Here is a 26,589-nt window from a genome sequence, read left to right as displayed (position 1 = left end):
CAACGAAATCATTTCTTGACAGTTTCTTGTCCTATCCTTTTCCACAGTACTTATCAGGTGCGTACTACCCTTAAATAAGGATATTTCCAGTGAGGAAATGAGTGCTGCCCGTGCAGAGTAATCTTATTTAGCGAATGATTCCAAAAATTTTCCGTCATCTCATCATTAAATCTGAGTAAGGGGAATTCAGGTATTTTGGACAGACCCCAGATCGGTGAAGTACTAGATTTGTAGTAATGAGCTGAATTTTAGTATGGTGAGAAGGTCAATTCTCCGTTTCTGCAGTGAAATGGCGCAAAAAGCGTGGGTATTATGATTCCTTGCCTAATTTGATGCTGTTTGAGCAAAACTTTGGGCAACAGTGTTGTTGTTTTCTCCATTTCTTGCAATATAAACAACATAGTTATTCAAAGTTTTGCTCAATCAGCATCAAATAAGGCAAGCAAACATAATACCCACGCTTTTTGCACCATTTCATTACAGAAATAGAGAACTGACCTTCTCACCATACTAAAATTCAGCTCATTACTACAAATCTAGTACTACACCGAACGGCCCCATTCCCTTGAAAAACAAATAGAAAAAAATCAGAACTGCTCGAAATCAAGTGAATTTTCAGTCTACTGCATATCGCCCTTCCTCATAATCGTAACGCTCGATGATTGACAGTTTTCAAACCGGAGAGCACGTTTGTTTTGTTTCTTTTTCGGCTGCCATCAATCCAGTTCGTCGTGCGCCGCGTGTGTTAATTTTCATTGTTGCAGTGAAAAATTTCGTGAAAATTCAATAAAAATACTTATTACAGTGCAGTGAAAATGAGCAAATTCCGTTCAAAGTTGAAGAAGAAAGTGGGAGGCAAGCGGTGGTCCCGCGGGCAAGCCTCGACCTCCAATCCCGAAACGAGTAAACATCGCGCGAAGGCTAAGAGCCGTTTCTTCCAGGCAAATCTGAGCTTGGCTCCGCCGGTGCAGCCGGATGGGTCACCGGCCAGCAAGCTCACATTGGAGGCCGTGATGAAACACGAAGCCATTCAGTCGTACAGTGGCGCCGGCAAGAAGGCGGATCCGACGGTGAACGACATTGCGGCAAGCATTCGGTCGTTTAGTATGCAGGACGGCATGGACGGGGATGGGATGACGGAATCGGCCCTGGGCGGTGGGACGTTCAAGACGTTTCAAACGTTCGCGTCGAATTTCAGCGCTTGCAGTAATATGAGTTTTAAGAAGCTGTTGAACAACTTCCGGGCCGACTCGCAGGTTCAGAAGGACATGTTGGCCATTTTGGCGGCGCTCACTGAGGTAGGTTAATGTAATTTTAAATAACACAATTCGGTTTCAAAGGAGAACTGAAGACAATCCACACCATCCCTGCACGGACTGAACATCTTTGTTTATTTTCCTCTAATATTTCAGGTGATTAAGGAAAGAGGTGGATCTCAGAGCAGCACGGAGTACTTCCTGGCGCTGATGGAAACTATCGATGCCACAAAGGAGGATAGCGACACAGTTGCGGCCGTCTCGTTGCTCTCGATGGGCATCAAGTCCGTTCCGGAAGCGGTGCTGAGGAAAAAGTTCTCCGAAACGGGACAATCGCTGCTGGGCCTGCTGGAGCGCTACGCCGATTCTGACAACCAGAATATGGTCCGCAGCATCATCGGGTGTTTGTCGGTGCTGATGAGGGCGCAGGAATATTCCCAGTGGAAACTGTCGTCGACGTTGAAGTTTTTCGACGCTCTTCTGGCCTTTGTGATCCACACCAAACCGAAGGTGCGAAAGGCGGCGCAACATGCCGTGGTTGCGATTATCCATGGCAGTTGCTTCATGCTTCCGCCGAAGATAGAGAACAAAGAAGGGGAAGAGGACGATCAGAAGATGGAAGATGGAGAATCTCCAAAGCCGCTGGTCAAGTGCCATCCGGTTGGTGGGCGGGTGGCCAAATTTTGCGTGGGGCAGTTCCGGCCGGAAAATGTCGGAAACAATCAAACGCTGGTCTTGCATACCTTGGGATTGCTGCACAATGCTTTGCCAGGATTCTCCAAGGACGATATCAAGCTGGTTGCGGAAAGCTTGCTGTCCATTATGACCGCTACGAATGTGCTGATCAGGACCAACTGTTTCCAGACGTTCCATTCGCTGTTTGCATCAAAGACCGAGAATCTTACGCCGGTGCTGGCCGGGAAGCTGATTGCGGCCTTGTACGATTACCGTCCGGACAAATCCGACTCCAAGCAAACGATCGCCTGGCTGACGGTGCTGAAGGAGGGTCACTTGTTCCTGGGAAAATTCAACTTAACCATGTGCAGCAGTGCTCTGCCTCGGTTGGTCGATGTTTGCACTCAGGACTTCTGGGGATCGGACAAGATGGAAGTGGTATCGGCTGCTTCCAATGCTCTGAAGGATATCCTCTACGAGTGCATCCAACCGTGCTGCGACGATGAAGAAGTCGAGAAGCACCGTGTCTCGCTCGAGAAGGTTCTTAAATCAATCAGTGAAGTGTTGACTTCCTCTCCTTTCGGTCATGCCTCGAATCAAGTTCTGATCATTCTGGCCATTGCTTTCGACCTCGCCGGAAAACACTTTGGACCTGTTCTTGCTCCAGCTCTCAAGACCCTCGGAAATCGTTATGATCCTCAGTCATCCACCAGAATCCAGATTGAACACGCCGTCCTTCAAGCGATCGGATCCATGGACACCGGCCTTGTCTTGGAGTGTATCCCCCTGGCTGAAGCATCCGGCAAGATCGATCTCGATCGTACATGGGTCCTTCCACTGCTTCGAGAAGGCCTCAACCAGTCCCGCCTTGAGATCTTCAACAACGTCATCCTGAAGCTAGCCTATCAATGCTACGTCCTCTGGAACAAGTTCAAGGAGTCCGACAACAAACAACAAGCTCACATCTTCGAACTGCTCTGCTGCCAACTGTGGGGCCTCTTCCCTGGCTTCTGTCGTCGACCCAAAGACATCCAGAACTTCCGCCTGATCGCCAAAACCCTCGGAACCGTGCTCAACGAAAACCCGGACCTCCGATCCCCAATCCTAGATGGCCTCAAGGAACTCATCCCTCACCTGGAAACCGACGCCGACAAAGCCGAAGTCGGCAAGTTCGCCAAGAACTTCCTGCCTCGCCTGTTCAACATCTACACGACCAAACCGAAAGGCAGCTACGAGAACGAAGTCCGCCAGGCGGCCTTCGAAACCATCAAAGCCTTCCTCACCGTCACACCGCAGTCGGTCCTGGAAGAGATGCACACCGTTGCCCTGAACGAACTGACCACCAAGGCACCGGGAACATTCATCTACGACATGCTGTTTGACGTGGTTGAACAACTGTCGCTCTACCAATCGTCCGAGAAACTTGACGACATCTACCAGCGGTACATTAGCGTGATCCTGAAGCGGGATAAATCGCAAGAAACCGTCGCCAAAACAAACGCAAACGTGCGCCGTCAGATGAAGAAGGCGTTCAAACTGCTGAAGGAGGTGCTGGCTTCCGATAACGCCGGATGTGTGGAGTTTGTCGCGGCGAAGCGTGGGAACATCGAGAAGCTGCTGCTTGGAACGCTGCACGCCACATTCGATGGCATTCAGGCACCGCGGTTGGCGTAAGTATCAAGTTGAATTATTTTGTGGAGGTTTTACAGGGGGTAGATCAGCAATCACCATGCTTCGTTCAGTCCAGGCTCCCTTTGTGATGAAAACTTCTTTTCCATCCTATGGAAAAGAGTATCTTTGTTTTTGTCGGGGGAAGCCATTGTGTAAAGTTGTTTGGTATGAGGTCATTTGGCATAAAGTAGTTTGGTGTTAAACCATTTGGCATAATGGTCTATGAACTGTTATATGAACTGAAGGGTCATTTGGCATAACTGAGGATCGTATCATAATAATCGTTCTTCTGAAATAGGCTTATTATTTTCTTCTGGCTCCACGTTCCTAATAAAACTTGGGCCGTAGAATGGGATAGCTCAAATACCAATGCAAGGGGGGTGGGGATGTAAGACACATTTGCCCGCAGAGAATGAATCCGTGAATTCATAATGTTACGTTCTGCACTCTATCGCTCACGGAAGACATGAACTGGAAGTGAGGAGTACTTCCACTCTGATTAGCAGGCGATCTTGTACACCGTTGGCCGGCGAGCCTCCACTTAGATGAGCAGAACGCGGACATGCGAACGCAAGTGGAAGACAAAAGACTTCGACAAAGAAGTTTGTGTCGTTATGATGCGATTGTGCATACCTTGATGCAGGGGAACTAATAGAAGCGGCATGTGACGTAACAATGCCGAGTAAAATTAAGCCTAGCAACGCAGACCGCCAGCGTACAGGCGGATTGCAACGATCAGTACTCTCCGCGATTGTCTCTGAGCTAGGAGACACATCCTCAGGGCTAGAAATGAAGCTGGAAGAGAAAAATGGCGACTCGTGTTTCGAGTAGACCTGTGCACCGACTATATTTTGCTCGGCGGCGACGTCATCGGCGTCACGCCGTCAGTGGAAGAAGAATCACCTAAAGAATTCCAGGTTTAAACCCCGAAGGAATTTCAGGACGAATCCCCGAAAGAAGTTCAGGAGAAATCCCGAAAGAAACTCAAGGAAAAATCCCGAAAGAATTGCAGGAGCTTCAGGTGTCTCGTAAGCCTTAGAGTTTTGGTTTGATTCCCGCTCCAGTCGGGGGAAATTTCTCGTCAAATGTCGACAGTCTGTAGAAGACGAGGTAATTGTCTTTTTTCCAGAACTCCAGAATTCCAGAAAAAAATCCAGAAGGAATTCCAGAAGAAATCCCCGAAGGAATTCCAGGAGAAATCCCCACAAGAATTCAAGCGGGAATTTCCAAAGGAATTCAAAAAGGAATCCCCAAGGGATTTCTAGGAGGTACAAATGAGGAACCCCTAGTAGAATTTCAAGAGGAATCCCCGGAAGAATTTTAGGAGAAATCCCCGAAGGCATTTTAGGAGGAACCCCCGCAGAAGTTCCAAGAGGAGTCCTCGTAAGAATTCTTTGAGGGACCTTTGAATTATTTCAAGCAGGAATTCCCGCAGGAATTCCATGAGGAAACCCCGAAAGAATTCCAGCACAAAACCAAAAGAAATTCCTGTCCGATCACGGACACTGGACGGAGGATGACCGGCTCTTCCCACTGAAGATGGCCGCAGGAACAAAGCTGCAGACGATAGCTCGACGACGGGGTTTCGGAATAACTCTCAGTCCACTGCAGTGGAAGCCTTGTAAAAGGCTGATTGTTCGGCTGTCCAAGTGAAAACGCTTGGGATGTAATTTTCAACGATGTTTATTCCTTCACTACTTTACAAAGACTGATCCTCATCGAGCAAATGCCACTACTTATATCAGGGGTAGAAGCTGACTGTCAACTGGGAACAAATTGCGCCTACCCTCTATCATGTTTTAGAACCAGTAAAAAGACGTAACTGCCAAACAAGAAAAGTTAAATTTTCGATTACAAAACTGATTTTAATACAGTTTTATCATGCTAAAATCAAGTCAGCATGTGATTCAAACATAAAGAATGTTATAATCAGCATATTAGATTGAAAAATTTCATTCCGAAAAAATCAGTATTTTGTTTTCACCATTATGAAATATTAGCCTCTACTCCAGTTTGTTTTTGTTGTTGTTTTGTTTGAAGTGTGAAAATCGGCTGAAAATTGAAAACTCCCTGAGAGATTATTTTTCTCCAATGTGAGAATAATTTAACACTATGATTCAAGAAACTTCGATAATTACCGAAAACCCTGATCATAAGCATCAAAATCGAGAGAAAAACACTGATGTTTATGCTACTGTTGATGTTTATAAAACCATTAAACAAAAGATGTTTACAAATTAGAACCAACCGTAGATGGCGCGCAGGTGGGCATGTTTGGGTAGGCGTAAAGGGTAGGATCTTCTACCCCTGACTTATATATGATACCACCATCCACCAATCAGCGCGAGCCTCTCTCGCATTGGTTGGTGCCCAGAATCGAACATGTTATGGCATGTTCTTGGCGTCTCTTCTCCACGTATGATGCAGGAATGTTCTCGAATCGTGTGCCGTTGGTGGCGGCGTCGACGCAGGGATGAAATGAAGCATACAGGGACTTCGCTTCGAGAGCGAACAATTCCAGCAGTAATCTTCAAAGAAATTTCAGCAGGAATCTTCAAAAATAAATTCAAGAGAAATTCCCGAAAGAATTTTAGGAGGAATAACCGAATAAATTCCAAAAGGGAACCCCAAAGAAATTTCAGGATAAATCCCTGAAGGAATTCCAGGTGAAATTCCAGAAGAAATTCTAGGAGGAGTCTCCGAAGGAATTCCAGGAAACATCCCCGAAGGAATTCTAGGTGAAATCATTGAAGCAAATCAAGAAGGAAATACCGAAGAAATTTCAGGAGGAATCCCTGAAGGAAATTCAGCAGGAATCTCCGAAGGAATTCTAGAACTAATCACCAAAAGAATTCCAGGAGAAATCCCCGAAAGAATTTCAGGAGGGATCCTCGAAGGAAATACATGGAAGAATCCCCGAAGGAGTTTCAAGAGGAGTCCTCGAGTTTCCAGGATAAAGTCCCGAAGGAATTCTAGGAGGAATCTCCGAAGAAATTCTTGGAGGAATCCCCGAAGAAATTACTGGAGAAATCCCTGCAGGAATCCCCGAAGAAATTTCGGTACATATCTCCGAATGATTTTCAGTTTGAATCCCCGAAGGATCAGGAGGAATTCGGAAAAAAAATCCTTAAGGAATCCTTGTAGAAACTCCTTGGGAGTACCCTGCATATCCTAGAGATATGCCAGATTACTATCCCAAGAAAATAGTTGAAGGAACACCTACAAGGTTCCCTAAAGGAACTCCTGTAGGAATTTCTGAATGAATTTCTGGAGAAATCTCTGATGTAATTCCTGGAGGCATCTGTGAGTCCTGGAAAATTATCTAAAAAAAAACATGAGCGATCCCTCGCACAAATTTCCCAAATTGAGGAAAACGTGCCTCTAGAGCCGACCTACTGATGAGCGATCGCTGGCAGAACTTCTCTAGGAATCCTCTACGGATATCCTGGAGTAATCTTAGAAGGAACTCTTGTACTATTCCTTGAATGGACCTCTGTAGCGATCCCTAAAAAAAAACTTCTGGGAGAATTCGTGAATTCTCCTGGAGGTACCATTGGATCTCTGTAGGAACTTCTGGAGGAACCTCTGAAGCAATTCAGGAAGAATACCTGAAAAAAACATCTTCATGAATCCCTTTAACTTCTGGAGAAATCTCTGGAGAAACTGTAATTTCTGTAAGAACTCCTGTAGGATCTTCGGAAGGAATCCCTACAGGAACTACTTATTTCAAAAGGTATTCTGCAAGAATTCCTGAAGGAACTTCTCACGGAATTCTAGATGGATTTTCAGGATGCAACTATGAATCCTTCTGAAAGAATCTCGGAAGGGACTTCTGGAAGGATACCTAAGTGAACTTCTGTTGAAATAGCTTAGCGAACTTCTGAAAGAATTCCCAATGAACACCGGTAGGCTTCCCTGAATCCTCCTGGAACTATTAGGGAGATCCCTTAACCCGTTTCGGTCCTAGTTGGGAATTTAATTTCAAAAAATTACTGTGACTTCATTTTCCAACCGATTTTTACGAAATTTTGTACGAAGATTGCGCTACATCTCTAGTAGTATGGAAAAATATTAAAATGGTATTTTGGTCCTTGGGGTCTGAGTTATTGAAGGGGTTATATGGGTCAAATCAGGTAAAAAATGGACCAACTTCCTTTTAACCACTGATTACTTGTAAAAAACACATGCAATATGATTGCAAACATGTTCAATTATCTTTTCATTATTACAGACGCATAGTTTGAGTAAATTGGGGTTGTCTGGTTTTGGTTCCGGATGTTCCGGGTCGCGTTTGGGGTGCGTTCGGAGGACACTTCTCAAACGTTCCCTACACATGACATTTTTTCTCGCATAATTCTAAAAACAGGCTTGTCATGATTCATTCTTCATAATGTTGTATACTAAGTATATTGAAGGAATATTCGAAGGTTTTTTTTGACATATTGGCCGCCATCCCGGATGTTCCGGGAACCTGGGACCACCCGGGGAAGTGGACATTTTCAAAACAGTTATGAAACATGGCTTGCGACATATCAATCTTCATAATTTTGCAAAACAAGTATGTTAGAGGAGAATATAGACGTTTTTGGGCATATTGGCCACAGCTCCGGATGTTCCGGGAACCTGGAATCACCCGGGAAGTGGCCATTTTCCAAATTGTTATGAAACATGGATTGCGACATATCAATCTTCATAATTTTGCAAAACAGGTGTGTTAGAGGAGAATTTAGACATTTTTGGGCATATTGGCCACAAATCCGGATCTTCCGGGAACCTGGAACCACTCGGGGAAGTGGCCATTTTTTAAATTGTTATGAAACATGGCTTGCGACATATCAATCTTCATGATTTTGCAAAACAAGTATGTTAGAGGAGACTTCATAGGTTTTTGGACATATTGGTCACAATTACGGATGTTCCGGGAACTTGGAACCACCTGGGGAAGTGACCATTTTCCAAACAACTATGAAACATGGCTTGCAACATATCAATCTTCATGATTTTGCAAAACAAGTATATTAGAGGAGAATTTAGAGGTTTTTGGATGTATTGGCTACGATCCCGGATGTTCCGGGAACCTGGAACCACCCGGGGAAGTGGCTATTTCCCAAACATTTATGAAACAAGGCTTGCGGCATATCAATCTTCATGATTTGGCAAAACAAGTAAGTTAGAGTAGATTTCAGAGATTGTTGAACATATTGGCCGCTATCCCGGATGTTCCGGGAACCTGGAACCACCCGGGGAAGTGGCCATTTCCCACATTGTTATGAAACAGTTATGCAACACGGCTTGCGACATATCAGTCTTCATGATTTGGCAAAACAAGTATATTAGAGTAGTATTCGGATATTTTTGGACATATTGGCCACAATTCCGGATGTTCCGGGAACCTGGAACCACCTGGGGAAGTGGCCATTTTCCAAACAAATATGATACATGGCTTGCGACATATCAATCTTCATGATTTTGCAAATGAAGTATGTTAGAGTAGAATTCAGCGGGTTTGGACATATTGGCTACCATCTTGAATATTCTGGTAACCGTGGACCACCCGGGGAAGTGACCATGCCCCAATAAATTATGCAACATGGCTTGCGAAGATTGATATTCATGATTTTGTAAATTAGGTGGGTTAGAGGAGAATCCAGATGGTTGTGAACATATTGGATAATACTCCGAATGATCTGGGAACTTGCAGCCATCCAAGGAAGTGGACATTTTCCCGGAACATCCAGATATGGTTGCTAAGATGTCCACAAATTTCTGAACTCCACTCTTACATACTTGTTTTGCAAAATCATGAAGATTGATATGTCGCATGCCTTGTTTCATAATTGTTTGGAAAATGGCCTCTTCCCCAGGTGGTTCCAGGTTCCCGGAACATTCGGAATGGTGGCCAATATGTCCAAAAACCTCTAAATTCTCCTCTGCCATACTTGTTTTGCAAAATCATGAAGATTGATATGTCGCAAGCCTTGTTTCATAACTATTTGAGAAATGGCCACTTCCTCGGGTGGTTCCAGGTTCCCGGAACATACGGAATTGTGGCCAATATGTCCAAAAACCTCTAAATTCTCCTCTAACATACTTCATTTGCAAAATCATGAAGATTGATATGTCGCAAGCCATGTATCATAACTGTTTGGAAAATGGCCACTTCCCCGGATGGTCCCAGGTTCCCGGAACATCCGGGATGGTGGCCAATATGTCCAAAAATTTCTGAATTCTACTCTAGCACACTTGTTTTGCAAAGTTATGAAGATTGATGTGTCGCAATCCATGTTTCATAACAATTTGGAAAATGGCCACTTCCCGGGTGGTTCCAGGATCCCGGAACATCCGGGATGGCGGCCAATATGTCTTAAAACCTCTGAATTCTACTCTAACATACTTGTTTGGCAAAAACATGAAGATTGATATGTCTCAAGCCATGTTTCATAACTGTTTGGAAAATGGCCACTTCCCCGGATGGTCCCAGGTTCCCGGAACATCCGGGATGGCGGCCACTATGTCAAAAAAAAACCTTTGAATATTCCAATATACTTAGTATACAAAATTATGAAGAATGAATCATGACAAGCCTGTTTTTAGAATTATGCGAGAAAAAATGTCATGTGTAGCGAACGTTTGAGAAGTGTCCTCCGAACGCACCCCAAACGCGACCCGGAACATCCGGAACCAAAACCAGACAATCCCAATTTACTCAAACTATGCGTCTGTAATAATAAAAAGATAATTGAACATGTTTGCAATCATATTGCATGTGTTTTTTACAAGTAATCAGTGGTTAAAAGGAAGTTGGTCCATTTTTTACCTGATTTGACCCATATAACCCCTTCAATAACTCAGACCCCAAGGACCAAAATACCATTTTAATATTTTTCCATACAACTAGAGATGTAGCGCGATTTTCGTACAAAATTTCGTAAAAATCAGTTGGAAAAAGAAGTCACAGTGATTTTTTGAAATAAAATTCCCAACTAGGACCGAAACGGGTTAAGGATCTCCTGGAGAGATCACCAAAGGAACTTCTGGAGCAATGCTTGAAAGAAGTACTATACTACATGGATCCTCGAAGTAACTCATGAATCAATCCCTGGAGGAACTTCTATCTATAGGAATATCTGAAGGAAATCCTAGAGGAATTCCTAAAAGAACTCCTGTAGACATACTTGATGGAACTCCTGGAATGATCCTTGAAGGATCTGTTTGAGCGATCCCTACACATCGCCAGGAGAAATCCCTTGTTGGAATTATAGAGGGATTCCTGAAGGAATATCAGGCGAAATTCTTGGACTAATTCCTAAGGAACTTCAGAAGGAACCCCTGAAGGAACTCTCAGACTTATCTCTAAAGGATTTCCTATGGGAATCCCTGATAAATGAAATCTAATGAACAATTAAAAAAAAAACTCCTGAGAGTTTCATATTTGATTGGACACCCTGAAATTTCATTTGAATTTCTTCAGAAGTTCTTAATAACAGTTTTCTGCATAGTTTGCCTAAAAAATAGAAAGAAACGTTACCTATACTGTAGTGAATATGGTTTGGTACTGAGTAATTCATTGGAAAATGTTGAGCATGCTTTTAGTCAGTACCAGAATGACCATCCGGCATTGATGATTTCGATGATATGATTGCGATGTACGCTTGCGTGCGCTTGTTTTGCTTCGGATAGCCTCATGATGAATGAAAACGAGTAACACGATTGAAGCCAGAGCAAAGAGATGCCTGACTGATTGCCAAGAGTGCTGCGGATAAAATCAAAACGATTGTCACGGTATCTCCATTGACCGCTGTCAAAATATCTCCACCGACAAACAGACGTAACACTTGCGAAATTTTCATCAACCACGCTTTTAACGATTATTTTAAATCTTCATAGTTGTGGCTTTCACAACCACAGGCGCGCGCGTCGTTATGCTTTGCGTTTGACGTTTCACGCTAGCAGCTTCTGTTGACGATATTGCACAACGCAGTGTTTCGTGAAACATTTCCACCAGGTGGTTGGATTTTCACACGGGGGTGCTACGGTGATCTGATTTTGCGGCGGTTTTGCAACGCGGTTTTGCTATACGATTTGACAGCTCCTTATTATTGATTGTTATTCCTCTGCGTGCAAATTTCCGCGTCGCGCCGCGTGACGCGTCCACTCTGGCCGGCACCTAATACCAACATTCACTCAATACATCAGCGGGAGAAAATAAGGAAAAAACGCACTTCGACGAACAAAGTTTACAAAAAGAGGTATTGTGTGACTTTTAACAAACAATTATCACTCTCTGTAGGAACTTTATCTAAACATCGACACTCTCAAATTGAAAATTATAAATAATGCAGCTTTTTCATGATCAACACTTTTATGAGATCTAATGTGATGTGAGCGTTTTGCACCGATATCTCTCGTATCCAAGTAAACATTCAAATTTCGCGACTGTGTTGGTGAATATTTTGACTGGAGCATAAATGTATGCTCCACGTAAGGCAACATATCTAAATACCAAGGTAAGATATTCCCGCAAATGTCAATAACGAGACCCACTAACACATCTATGTTAGTTATGAAAAGTTTGTGATTTTACTCTAGAATGTCATTATTTCTGCAAAATTTGTAAAGTTTTATTAGTTTGAACGTTTCTAAATGCTGTAAAACTATGTTTAAAACCAATTAAAAAAATGTTGTCATTGATTTTCAAATGGCGATATTTTCTGATTTATTGCATGGAAGTCACCTTTTATCTAGTAAGATGCCTTTTAATAATTGCCTCTATGATGTGAGAGCCTAATTTCTCATAAAAGTTTGCTAAATAGTGATGCGCCCATACAAATCTGCACAAATTTCATAACTATTTTTTGCTTTTTTTCTTTTCTCACTAATAGGGTGGGGCGGGGCAAGATGGGTCGCGGGGCAAGATGGGTCAGTGCCATTTTCGGGCGCATTACTCATGTTTTGATTATGTTAATAATTTTGTTAGATGACCAGCATGAATATACAAAAGTTTGGGGCATTGATTGAAAAATTATTCACTCTCATTGGAAATGAAAAATTAAATGGTTTTTAGCCATTTTTCTTATGCGATACATCCCATATAATCTCCATATAAACGGCCGCGGGGCAAGATGGGTCACCTTCAATTTTGAACGTATTTTTGGAGCATTCAAAAATTATTTATTTTTTATTACAAGACTATCTCATAACTGACTTCAATCAAGCGGAATGAACACTTAAAATTATAACATAAAATTATGATAATTTTTTAGTGAAAACATCGTTTTTCAAGTCGCCTGAGGACCACTCGAATCGTAAAGTTTTTTATTGCGACATTTGCACCCATTTAGACTCGGCCGAAATTCATTATCATCACAGTCGAATTTCGCACACGACTTCGCAGTGGCTGGCATAAACAAGTTCGGTTGAATTCATCACAGGGGCGTCGGATGTACAACAGGTAAACAAAATAAGTTTGATTAGTGTGAAATGTCGCTTCTAAACAATGATTCAGTGGATTCTCAAATTATCACAGAAGTCAAAACGTTAATGAGAAACCCAATATATTCCAAATAAATTCATAAAATGTTTACTAGTAGCTCTTGTTTACTCAGTATGGATATGGAGCATATATGAATGTGGAACAAATCTTATAGGGAAGTGGAACCATCTCGGCAGGGGTCCTATTTTGAGCACTTTTCAGCTATAACTCAGCCAATTCTGAACCAATTGACACAATTTTTGGATCGCGATGAGATACGTATAGTATCTAGCAGTGTACAAAATATCAAGTCAATGGGTCCTAAATTGACTGAGTTACAGCGAAGAGTGCCTAAAATACCGGCCGCTGCCTAAGTGGTTCGCTACCCTATTTTGACGTTTTTCGTTGAGAAAATGTGAATTACCTAAAAGGTGACCCATCTTGCCCCGCCCTTTTTTCACGGCGCAAAAACGATCCCTTTTTAAAACTGCTTGTTTAACATCATATTTTGTGTTTAATGATCTTTTTATCGACTTTTAGCATAACTAACTAGTGTATTGAAGAGTAGCGGACGAATACAAACCAATACGATTTGTATTTACAAAGTTATGGTGATGCATCCTTAGGTGACCCATCTTGCCCCGCCTCACCCTACATGAATAATAGTTGGAGTATATTACCTTGGTATTTAGATACGTTGCACGTAAGGAGGCACAATCCAACATGTCAAACTGACGACTTTTCGCGATGGGTCAAATTTTGGCTGTTCTGAAACACGAAAAATACCCATGTATAAAAATTTTCCTCTAAAAAAATTGAGATAATACCATATCTCGACGTTTCATGCACTCATAGGCATTTGGCATAAAAAAAAATCGATTTCGAAATTTTCATGCATCCCATGGATATTTTTCGTGTTTCAAAACAGCCAAACTTTGGCCGCTTTGGGTTAATAAATACTTAGCGAAGTTCGATTGAACTGAAATTTTGCATGGGGACTTGTTTTGAGGAGACGAAACTTTTGAGCAATACCCGTTTTTGAAATTCGAAAAGTAGATTTTCATTGGCACCCTATTGTATACATATCCTCGAAAATGAAAGCATTACTTGTTGTGTTTGAATAGTCAAGAACATAAGTTAACTACACGGTAAAAATTCTGCACGCTCGATGTAAGGAAAAAATCCATTAACTCTTCAACATCCCAATCAACATGATCAGCAATGTTTTTCCTTTGAAATCACAATGCTGTCAGTGTTGATTTCAGAACCAAAACAAACCCACCGGAGAAATTAACTGAAAATCACTTCGATTCTCACTACTGTATAAAGCAGTACGATTCAAAGTGAAAAGCTATTGGTTTGGTAATGACTGTTTTGGACATGAAAGTAAATATAGGTGGTAGAAAGTGTTTCGCTTCGATAAGCATTTCTCTAACAGATGAGATATAGTGTAGTGGGGAAACTGATGACCATGAATCTCAAGGTCCTGGTATCGAATCTGGGTGTGGTGAACACTTTTTTTTTAATTCTAGTTTTGAAATCAAAACATTGTCAACAACGAATTGAAGTGAATTTCCATTTAAATTGAAGAGGCATGGAATGTTGTTTTTCGAATGTTATTGAATTGATAACAAACTGATTAGACAGTAGTGCGAATTCAAGTGCCAATCAGTTCATATCAGAGTGTAGATTTTTTACCGTGTAAGTCTGTATTGAGGCTGAAGAAACGATGTGGACTTCACGAAAACCATGCTTGGGTCAGCTGTCAAAAAATACACAGCGTAACAAAAATTAACTTTTGGTCTGTCTCAAGAGCAAACTAATGTGTCTCTGGCAGATTTTGGGCCGCTGAATCCGAATCCGGGCTCAGATTTGCTCCAACACGTCACAATTTTGAGCTATACCTCAATGTATAGGGCAAAATATGCGATTTTGGGCTTTTTTGACTGCAAGCCATTAAGCATGCAAATATTTTTTTTTAAACAATCAAAAGGTTAATTGGTCAATTAACATCTAAATTAACGACTGATGCAAAATATTTCGTTTTACCAAATCGAATTTGATAGTTTTAAACGATTTATGTTAGGTGCGATATTTCTCATACAAGTCACCCTCCAAAAGTTGCATGCAAGTTTTCATACTAACTTAAAATGCTTAAATCTATCGAATTTGATTGGGTAAAACGAAATATTTTGCATGGGTCGTTAATTTAGATGTTAATTGACCAATTAACCTTTTGATTGCCTCAAAAAATATTTCCATGCTTAATGGCTTGCAGTCAAAAAAGCCCAAAATCGCATATTTTGCCCTATAAATTGAGGTATAGCTCAAAATTGTGACGTGTTAGAGCAAATCTGAGCCCGGATTCAGATTCAGCGGCCCAAAAACCTTCGGAGACACATAAGTTTGCTCTTGAGACAAAATAATGTTGCGCTGTGATATTTGATTATTGGTTGAACAACAGATGATTAATTCTGCATGTTGGTGTATGTTGAGCTGGTTACCCAGATGAATAATATTCTATTCAACTTGATATTCAGTTTTCTATGTGTTGCTGGTTAAAGAGGTTGAATAAGCCATACTTCAGACCAATATTCAGCTGTCATTGTGTTCAGCCAGACTATTAACCATCTACTGTTCAGCTAATACTCTCACTGTTCAGCATTCATTGTTACTTGGGTTTCTTAACTTTCGTTACTCCCTCCTTCTTTAAGTAGTATAAAATTCACCGAGAAAAGCCAATAAAATTCAATTATCATAAAGTCATGCGGTGATTAAACCTAGAAAGGACACTGAAGATACATTTCAAGCTAAGAAGAAAACTTCGGCCATTCGACATTTTCTGCAGGATCAAAGTGAATACTTACCTACGGATGGACCCCAGATCATTGGACTCCGGTTACCCCAAATTAGGCCTTAGTTGAAGCTTGCCAAGAGTTGCTCTGTTTGCGGACATTGATGGAGGGCGTAGACAAGAAAACTACTGGACCAGTCATCGTCTGAGAAGCCTATCAGAGCTGTATAGTGGTGTTACGAACCGAAGGAAAAAGCCGAAGAAGTAAAGCATATCGACACGCTGTTAAACTACAGATCCTACAGATTCAATGATCACCGACGCCGTGGCTACACTTTTCTCGAGGGTGAAATTAGAGTGCTACCGGAATAAGATCTTTAATCGTTGTAGGGTCAGTAGGAGGATTGAAAACGTACAAGCTACAATGAGAGTCTAATAAAGGTGGGGAAGAAGATACTTCGTGAGCGTGAGATCCGTGTCTGGTGCAAAATATGTCACTACTACATACAAGCAAAGCGAACTCCCATAAGAACTTATGTCAAATAGTGACGTCACTATTTGTGTTTACATTTTTCTTTCCTTACTAATGCATAGCCATCTCTTCTTCTTCCCCACCTGTAATATACCTTTCATGACGGACCATAAAAAAATGATTATCTCAAATTTTCTCTTATAAACTTAACGTCCTCTAGAATAAAACTTTCTTTACTACGGCTACTTTATCCACCTATGCACTTTTTGGGGTCAATGTCCTCAAGCCGGTCGATGTTCTCTAAGTAATTGCTAAAAATTGCTTACTTTTAGGCGTTTTTTGGTACAGAAGATTTATTGTAATTATTAAATCACTGCAAAGTGTTAGTTTGTAGAAATTTAGACGTATAATTTTAAATCTAGGAACACGAGATCAGCTTGACAGGGTATTCAAATCATAGAAGTATATAAAAAGAAGATAATAAGAACAGCAAATCCCTGTTCCAATCTAATTCATGATTTTGATAATATGGAGTAAAATTTTTCACCCAAGTATTCAAAGTTCCTTAAAAACTCGTACAAGCTGATATCGTGTTTCTTGAGTTGAAATTACAAACTAACACTGTATTGATTTAATAATTAAAATCAAGATTCTATACCATAAAACGCCTAAGAATAGGCAATTACCGATGGAACTTGGACCGCCTTGGGGACGAAACAGCACAATTGTGCTGGTCTCACTTTGACCACCCAGAAATCTTGTGCTTTTCAACAAAGCACCACTTTTTCTTCGCCGTTTTGCAGAACTATTCTTTTTCTATCGATTTTTATCTTTGCATACCTGGATTAAACAAATATTTATAAAAATACGACAGATAGAATTTGTTCAACTTCTAGGGTGATTGTTTACTTTTTGTTTAACTTATCGTGGCGTTTTTTATAAACAATTCCAATCAAAGCTGAGGCTCAGAAATACAAGTTAGAGTAATAACTCGATCATAAAAATTATTTACATCACATATTTTGAGGAAAAAACAATTGAAAAAAATGTGTTCGGCACGAAAGGGATATACTCTCATTGTACAAGCTCTACATGATACATGACTTTAGTAGTTTATCTTTTGTAGAATTCGGTTGTTCTGTAGGTGGAAATTACAGAGGAACTCCCAGTGGAACTCCAAGGGAAATTTCCAATGAAACTTCTGGAGAAAGTCTTAGTAGAACTAATACTGTTATTCCTACTGTCAACACTTAGAGAATTCCCTATGTATCTCTAGTACTTGTGGAGGTATTCCCGGAGGAACTCCAGGGGCATTTTCCCGAGAAATCACTGCAGCAATTCCCGGATGAACTCATAGAGCAATTCCCGGAGGTATTCCAAGAGCAATTACCGAAGGAGCTTCTGGAGCAGTTCCCGGAGGAACTCCAAAAGCAATTCACGTAATAACTCCTGAAGGAATTTCCGAAGGAACTTCTGAAGCAACTCCCGGAGGAATTCCTGAAGCAATTCCCGGAACAATTCCCGTAGGAACCCCAGGAGAATTTCCCAAAGGAACTTCTGAAGAGATCTCGTAGAAAGCCCTGGAGAAATTCTTGGAGAAACTCTTGGAGAAATTCCCGAAGATTTATGCATTAGTACTACTAGAGGAATTCTCGATAGAACTCGAAGAATTGCCGAAAAACTTCAAGAGATTCCTGCCTGGAGGATCTTCCGAAGAATTTCCCGGTATTCGTCACTGGAAATTCATCCGGAGTTTTTGAAGCAAAATTCCAAGATTTACAACGGGAATTTCTCTAGGAGTTTGACTGACAACTTTTCTAGGAGCTCCACCGGGTGGACTTCCTGTAATTCCTCCGGGAGATCCTCCAGGGACTTCTAGATGTTTTTCGGCAATCCTTCGAGAAGTTCTATCAAGAATTCCTCTAGTAGTACCAATGCGAATTCCTCGAGGAGTTCTCCGATAGTTCCTCGAGGAATTTCACCAGGAGACCCTTCGACAATTTCCCCAGGGCTCCTACGAGAAATCTTCCGGGTGCCTTATGCATAGGAAGTCGAGAAATTTTCCGGTCCAAAGTCTTATCTACTTGGCTTACTTGAGGCTGTTCTTCACGTTTTGCTAAATGGGCTATAAGCCAAATGGTCATTAGGCATACCTATCTTATGATTATACTAAATGGTTTTATGACAAAATACATTATGCCTAATGATATTATGCTTAACGACTTTATGACAAATGGAGTAGCTTCGCCGTATCGATAAGCTGCGCAATATCCATCTGTATTAAAGAAGGTCTTCAAACATTCTAGTAATATCACTTAAATTTTCCATTTCGCAGATGTCTAAAACTGCTCATCGAGAAGAACCCGGAGGTTAAGCTCAGCAACAAGATCATTACCCGGACGGTTCCGGAGGCGGTCGCTTCCTACTCGGTGGAAGCCGTCAAGCACGAAAACCTCTCGAACGATCTGATCGAACTGATCGGCAACATGTTCAATGTAAGTAATAGGGTCGGGAACTTTAACCTGTCTTCACATTAATCTTTCATCTATTCCATCATAGATCGAGGGCAAAATCAAGGACTTTGAGAATTTGATCATCGCCGGATTGGTCGGCGATACAACTCTGGTTACGAACACCATCTGGGTGTTGAAGAACGTTCTGCAGACCTTTACCGGTGCCATGACGGTGGAATCGCTCCGCTTCATGCTGGAACAGGTTCTGACCATCATGGTGGGCAACAATCGTTCCGAGGTGGATGCCGCCATTAACTTCCTGCTGTTGTACATCAAGATCCTGCCGGTGCCGTTGGTCACCAACGATCTGCCGTTGATTGTGAGTTGTTTGAAAGTTTATGATGAAGATCTTTTGTAACTTTACGTAATCGATTTGTAGACAAAAGCCCTCTCTCAAATGGTTCCGGATACAAAGCGACACTGTCGATTGCTGGTGGGATACACTCTCAAGCGGTTATGCAAGCGATTCGGAGCGGAGGAGATCGTCAAACTAGTGCCCGGAAACGATGAAGTTACCCACAAGCGATTGAAGAAGATTCGCAAGGAATTGGCCCGGGCCAAACGGAACAAGCTGGCCGATCAGAAGAAGAACAAAAAGGGTGCCAGCCAGGATGACGAAGATGACGATGAGGACGACGGCTTGGCCGGTCATTTGGAGAAGAAGAGTCTAACGATCGATGACATTCTGGAGGACTCGGAATCGGACTCCGATTCGGGCGTGGAGGACGAAAAAAGGGCCAAGAAGAAGATGGACACCTACATCAAGGAGTCGCCGGAAAACATTGTGGATCTGGCGGATTTGGATGCGATCAGCAAGATTACCAGTGAGCTCGATAACAACATCACATCCCACATGATCTTTGAATAATATTTCCTCTTGCAGCATCTCAGCCGATGGATCACTCTCAGCCGGGCACATCGCAGCCCAAGAAGAAGAAGGATGTCAATCGAGGCTTCGCGACGGCTTCGGATGGTCGGTTAATCATCGAGGACATTGAAGACTACTCCGATTCGGACGAGGATCCGGACGAGAATGTCGGTTATAAGGACAAAGCCAAAAAGCGAGTGTACGACGAGGAGGAGAGTGATTCGGATGCTGAGCGCGGGGAGGAAGCCGGTGCCGAGGCCGACGGACCCTCGTCTCGCAAGCGAAAGGCAATGGAAGCGATGAGTATGCGGTCGGGCATGAGCGGTGCCAGCAGTCGGTACGTGGCCGGTGGAAAGGGTATCCATCGACCGGTGGCGGCGTCGGTCAAGTCCGGATACAGCAGCAAATCGACCAAGTCCAACAAAAGCGCCAAGACTTACGCCTCCGCCGGAACGGAGTACAAATCCAAGAAGGCACAGGGCGATATGCTGAAGAAGGGCAAGCATGAACCGTATGCTTATGTGCCACTGAGCAGGAATTCGCTGAATAGACGGTAAGCTGAATTCGAAAACCACGGGTAAATTTACTAACTAACACATTTGCGATTATTTTCCCAGAAAACGAGCAAAGAACGCCGGTCAGTTCAAGAGTATTGTCAAGGGAGCCCGGAAGGGTGCGGCAGCCGGGGCGAAGAATCGAATGGTGAAAAAAGCTGGTTCCAAGCGTAAGTAGAATGCGCTGGTTTCGGCCTAAGGTAAGGGAAGTTCTTTCGGCAATCCTCATAGCACATGTTGATTCAAGTTGTAACTGAGTTTAATCGTTGCTATCTACTGGCTATTGAAGTAGAGTTTGTTGGGTCAAGTCAGAACGGGAATATGCTGATTCCGAGTGTAAATAAAACAGTTTCTATATATTATCTTTACGACGAGGTTGGTCCTGGTTGGTCCGAAAGCCCTTGTGGAATCCCCTTCTAAAACTGTCGCTCTATGTGGGTTCGTTTCCACTCGCCATCCGGATCGGCTGTAACCATTGTTTCTTCGATGAAATCCATATGGTTTTCGTGGTCGATCAGGATAACGGTTCGGGTGCGGCTGCCGTAGCCCGATTCCGGGAATCGTACGTGGATGCTGGCCAGCTTTTCCGTGAATTGCGGTACACGACGAGACAACTCTTTATCCGGAAAGTGTCTGTGGAAGAGAAAAGGGATAATATTTTCTGAAATTTCCTTGTTCATTGTAATTTCGGGACTAGTACTAAAATATCATATATTACAAGCAAAATTACAATTGTAGGACCACTTGAGCAGGAACAACTTTGTCCTGAAAACCGAGTGCATACCCATAGCCGCCGATAAGTGCAAGAAATTAGTTGTTTTTTTTTTCATAACCATTACGTTTGATGATTTCAGGGGAAATCTTAGAAAGAATTCCAGGAGATCAGGAGGTCATTGAGAAACTCCTGGAGAAATCCATGACGAAAATTCTGAACTAATCTCTGCAGGAACTGCTGTATGAAACCCTGAAGGAACTTCTGCAGAAATCTCTGGTGGTTCAAGAAAATCTCTTAGAGGGATCCCTGCAGAAACTTCTGAAGAAATCCCTGTCTGGAATTTTCGAGAAACTTTAGAATGAAATCTAGGAAAAATCTCCGAAGGAATGGGGAGGATTCCACAAATGAATTCAAGCAGGAATACCAAAGGAATTACAGCAGGAATCCCCGAAGGAATTCCAAGTGCAATCCCCGAAGGAATTCCTCCGCGAATTTCCAAAGAAGTTCGAGAAGGAATCCTCTAAGGAAGAATCAACGAAAAATATCCAAGCAGAATCCCAAAGAAATTTAAGCAAGAATCCAAAGAGAATTTTCAGAAGAAATCCTCAAAGAGTTCCAGTGGGAATTTTCAAGAGAATTCGAAAAAAATCCTCAAAGGATTTTTAGAAGGAATCAACGAAAAATACACAGAGGAATCTCTGAATGAATTCCAGGAGAAATCCCTGAGAGAATTCTTGGAGGAATTGGCGAAGATATTCGAAGAGGAATCACCAAAGAGATTCCAAGCGCAATCCTTTAAGGTTTAAAGATCAAAAGAAAACCCCGATGGAATTTCAAGAGGAAGTCCCTTGGGAAATCCAGGAGCAATTCCCAAATAAATTCAAGAAGGAATCCCCGAAGAAACTCTAGGAAGAATCCCCTAATTTCAGGAGAACTTTCCGAAGTAATTCTAGGAGGGATCACCGAAGAAATTCAATCCCGAAATCCCGAAGGAATTACAGGAGGAATCTTGGAGGAGGAATTCTATGAGGAATTTCAGGAGGAATCTCCAAAGGTATTCTAAGAGGAATCGCCAAAGGAATTTCAGGAGGAAACCTCGGTGGAATTCCCACAGAAATCCACGAAGGAATATCAAGAGAAATCCCTGAAAGATTTTTAGGAGGAATCCACGAAAGAAGTCTCCAAGCGGTATCCCCAAAGGAATTCCAGAAATAATTTTCAAAGAAGTTCGAGAAGAAATCCCCACCAAAGGAATTGCAAGAGGAAACTCCGAAGGAAATCCAGGAGGTATTTCCGACGAAATTCCGGGAGGAATTCACGTAGAAATTTCAAAAGAAATCCCCGACGGTATATCAGGAGGAATCTCTGAAAATAAAATCAGGAGTACACGGAGGAATCTCTGAAGGAATTCCAGGAGAAATCCCTGAGAGAATTCTAGGTGGAATTGGCGAAAAAATTCGAAGAGAAATCACCAAAGGCATTCCAAGCGGAATCCTCAAAGGTTTTTCAAGAGAAAACCCCGGTGGAATTTCATGAAGAGAAAGTCCCTTGGGAAATCCAGAAGGAATCTCCAAAGAAATTCAAGAAGGAATCCCCGAAAGAACCCTAGGAAGAATCTCCTAATTCCAGGAGGACTTTCCGAAGGAATTGTACGAGAAATCACCGAAGAAATACAATCCCGAAATCCCGAAGGAACTGCAGGAATGCTATGAGGAATTTCAGGAGTAATCTCCAAAGGAAACCTCGGTGGAATTCCCAGAGGAATCCACGAAAATCAAGAGAAATCCCTGAATGATTTTTTGGAGGAATCCATGAAGGAAGTCTCCAGGAGCTATTCTCAAAAAATTCTAGAAATATTGTTCAAAGGAGTTCGAGAAGGAATCCCCACCAAAGGAATTGCAAGAGGAAACTCCGAAGGAAATCCAGGAGGTATCTCCGAAGAAATTCCAGGAGGAATTCCCGTAGAAATTTCAAGAGGTATCCCCGACGTTTTTTTTTTTATCTGTATTAACGAGATTTTTAGCCCTAGGCTAGTTCATCTCGGGACCCACGCTTTACTTCCCTTCCGAAGGAAGAACTCACATTTTTGCGAGTTTGTCGGGAGTGGGATTCGATCCCAGGTCCTCGGCGTGATAGTCAAGTGTTTTAACCATCACACCAGGTCCGCTCCACACCCCGACGTTATATCAGGCGGAATCTCTGAAAAAATAATCAGAAGTAGTAAAGTACAGAAGGATTCTCTAAAGGAACTCCAAGAGGAAAGCCGAAGGAATTCCAGGAGAAATTCCCGAAAGAACAATAGGAGGTATCCGCGAAGGAATCGCAGAAAGAATTCAAGGAGAACTCTCCAATGGAATTCCAGGAGCAATCTCCGAAGGAATCCTAGGAGAAATCTCCGAAGGAATTCTAGGAGGAATCTATGAATTAATTTCAGGAGCAATCCCCTAAGGAAGTCCAGGGGGAATCCCTGAAAGAAGTCCAGAAGGAATACCCGATGGAATTCCCGGAGGATTTCCTAAACGAATTCCAGGAAAAATTCAATAATGAAATCTAGTAGGAATCTCCGAAGGGATTCCAAAAGGAATCTTCGAAAGAATTCCAGGGGGAATCCCCGAAGGTACTCCAGGTGAAATCCCTAAATAAAAACCAGGAGGAATCCCCGAAGGAATTCCAAGAGGAATCCCCATAGTAAGTCCAGGAGAAATCTCCAAGGGAATTCCAGGAGAAATCCACGAATCAATTCTAGGAGGAATCCACGAAGGAATCCTAGGAGGAATCCACGAAGGAATCCTAGGAGAAATCTTCGAATTATTTCCAGGAGGAATCCCCTAAGGAAGTTCAGGAGGAATCCCTGAAGGAAGTCCAGAAGTAATACCCGATGGAATTCCCGAAGGATCTCCTGAACGAATTCCAGGAGAAATTTAATAATGAACTCTAGGAGGAATCTCCGAAGGAATTCCAAAAGGAATCTCCAAAGGAATTCCAAAAGGAATGCTCGAAAGATTTCCAGTGGAAATCCTCGAAGGAACTCCAGGTGAAATCCCTAAATTAAAACCAGGAGGAATCCCCGGAGGAATTTCATGATGAATTCCTGAAGGAAGTCTAAGAGGAATCACAAAATAAATTCACGGAGGAAACCGCGAAGGAATTCCAGGAGGAATCCCCGAAAGAATTCCAGGAGAAATTCCCGAGGGGTTCTAGAAGGAATCTCTGCATATATTCCAAGAGGAATTCCCGAAGGAAATCGAGAAGCAATCTGCGAAAGAAATCCAAGAGGAATCCCCGAAGAAATTCAGGAGAAATCTCTGTTGGAATTCCAGGGCTAATTCCCGAAGAAATTCCGGAAGGAATCACCGAAGGATTTCCATGCGGAATTGTCGAAGGATTTTCAGCGAAAACTCTCAAAGGGAATCTTTCTGGGTACAGGAAGGATTTGCAGGAGGTATCCACCTAAGAAATTCCTGGAGGAATTCCAGAAGGATATCCTACAGGAATTCTTGTAGAAACTCCATTAAAGATCCCTCAAGAATATCCTGGAGATAGGTATGTCTGATTCTAATCCTAAGAAAATTATTGAAATAACTCCTACATGATTCTCTTAAAGATCTGCTGAAGGAATTTCTGAATGTAACTCCTGGAGGCATCCGTGAGTCCTCCTGTAATAATCTCAATCTCAATCTACAATCGGAAAGAACTTCAGGAGCAATCCCTGGAAGAACTCCTGGAAGAATCCCTAAAGGAACTTCTCGAAGAATCTAAGGAGGATATCCTGAAGGAATCTTTTTTTTTTTTTTTTTTTGTAGGGTTACTTATCACTGCGACCATTTCTCTGATCTATTGTGATACACCACCCACTTTAATGTTTAACCGTATCTCAAGGCGATAGGTCACTATGAGTAGAGACCCTCTGCACATGATTATCGGTATTTTCCCAGCAGGGAATAATATATCGTATAAAATGAATTACCTTACAAGGGGATAACGACCATATATCAGAGGGCTGTAAAAATCCCTTGTCAAAATACTTTAGCCTTGTGCTATAAAGCACAATACAGCCACATAGCAAATGTTCAGAGGTCTCAGTTTCCTCATTGCAAAAACGACAAACATCCTCTTCGACTATATTGATAAGCCGTAGGTGATATTTGACTAAACAGTGAAGGAATCTTAGAATGAACTCTTATATAGGATTCCCGGAAATCCTGGAGGGACTTCTGAAGGAACTTCAGTTCTAAAAGAATCTCTGAAAATGTTTGATAAGGTACCCCGAAGTAATTCCAAGAGAAATCTCTCTTATATAGGAATCCCGGAATTCTCCTAGAACTCATGAAGAGATTTCTGAAGCAACTTCAGTTCTGAAAGAATCTCTGAAAATGTTTTATAAGGTACCCGGAAGTAATTCCAAGAGGAACCTCCGAAGGAATTTCAGGAGGGATTCTTGAAGAAATTCCAGAATGCATATTAGAAGGAATTTGGAAGGAACACGTGATGAAACTGCCAGAGTAATTCCTGAAGAACCTTATTGAGCGATCCCTACAGAACGTCAGGAGAAATCCGTTTTTGGAATTTAAGAGAAATTTCTGAAGGATCCCTGAGAAAGCTCCTGGACTGGTTCCTAAAGAAACTTGTAGAAGGAATCCTTCAGAATAATCCCTGGAGGACCTCTTATAGGGATCCCTGAAGGATCTTCTGGATGTATCCCTGAATCCTCCTGAAATAATTACTTAAGGAACTCCTGGAGTTTTCTCTGAAGGTACTCTGAAGGTATCGAGATCTTCCTGGGGGATCGTCTGAAAAAAAAATCAACCCTGGAGGCATCCCTGAAGAATTTCTTGAGGAATTCCTGATGGATCTTCTGGAGGCATCACTAAATCTTTCTGGAAGAATCTTTGAAGAAACTTTTGGAGAGATGTGAATGATAAATAACATGTGATCGTGATTTTATATCAATAATGTAACGTGTTAGGAAATCTTCGAATAAAGGGGCTTTGTGGCCGTGCGATTAGCGGCGTCAGTCGTCTAGGCGTTTCGTAAGCCTCGGAGTGCGGATTCGATTCCCGCTCCAGTCGGGGAAAACTTTTCGTCAAACGGAAAATTCTCCATTGGGCCACTGGGTGTTATGTGTGTTGTCCGTTGTCTCGTGTATGTAATGTTCAGTCTGTGCAGCCTCTGGCTGAAGACGGTGTAGTGTCTTTTTTTTATAACTCCAATGTTCTTTTACCTGTTCCGTCACATTGCAATCGGAACAAAAGACGTAAAGGTGGAATCGTGGAATACTCACGATTTCGCCATTCCATGAAAAATAAAACAATAAAGGTTTTGCCCGGATTCACTGATTCGATTGGTCATTACGGCTTCGAACAGGGTGCTGATGCAAATACCATCTAACAATAATGTTAGGTAGTCGTCGACAAAACAAGAAGTATGAAAACCACTATTACTGAGTGTCGTGTCCGGAAGGACACCATGGCAATTCCAATCCAATTCAATCGGTCGGATCTTATCACCCGGGATGCACCCGACGAGTAATCCAACTTACTCGTGCAAAATACTTTACAAGACTGACGTTTCATTTCATCATGATCGTTTGCTTTGTTTT

At 42.3% G+C, this 26,589-nt stretch overlaps 2 protein-coding genes across 6 annotated transcripts in view; one reads left to right on the top strand and one right to left on the bottom strand.

The window, feature by feature from the left end:
- Positions 1-689: 689 nt before the first annotated feature.
- Positions 690-20,643, top strand: LOC109429484 (RRP12-like protein). Its single transcript, XM_019705441.3, has 7 exons — positions 690-1,298; positions 1,413-3,601; positions 18,676-18,835; positions 18,900-19,172; positions 19,233-19,677; positions 19,737-20,274; positions 20,339-20,643. The coding sequence occupies exons 1-7, from the start codon at positions 816-818 to the stop codon at positions 20,451-20,453; spliced, it is 4,203 nt and encodes a 1,400-aa protein (XP_019560986.3). The 5' UTR covers positions 690-815; the 3' UTR covers positions 20,454-20,643.
- The window catches only part of LOC109415725 (transport and Golgi organization protein 2), a 118,810-nt gene continuing 112,737 nt past the window's right edge, over positions 20,517-26,589 (bottom strand). For all 5 annotated transcript variants that reach the window (XM_062859148.1, XM_062859149.1, XM_029868609.2 and 2 more), the window contains exon 3: positions 20,517-20,908. In XM_062859148.1, coding sequence (XP_062715132.1) covers positions 20,692-20,908 — 217 coding nt within the window. In that variant the 3' untranslated portion in view covers positions 20,517-20,691. The remainder of the gene's footprint in view (positions 20,909-26,589) is intronic.

Source organism: Aedes albopictus, chromosome 3 (genome assembly GCF_035046485.1).
Source record: "Aedes albopictus strain Foshan chromosome 3, AalbF5, whole genome shotgun sequence".
Classification (NCBI taxonomy): Eukaryota; Metazoa; Arthropoda; class Insecta; order Diptera; family Culicidae; genus Aedes; species Aedes albopictus.
This window is presented reverse-complemented; position numbering and strand designations above follow the sequence as displayed.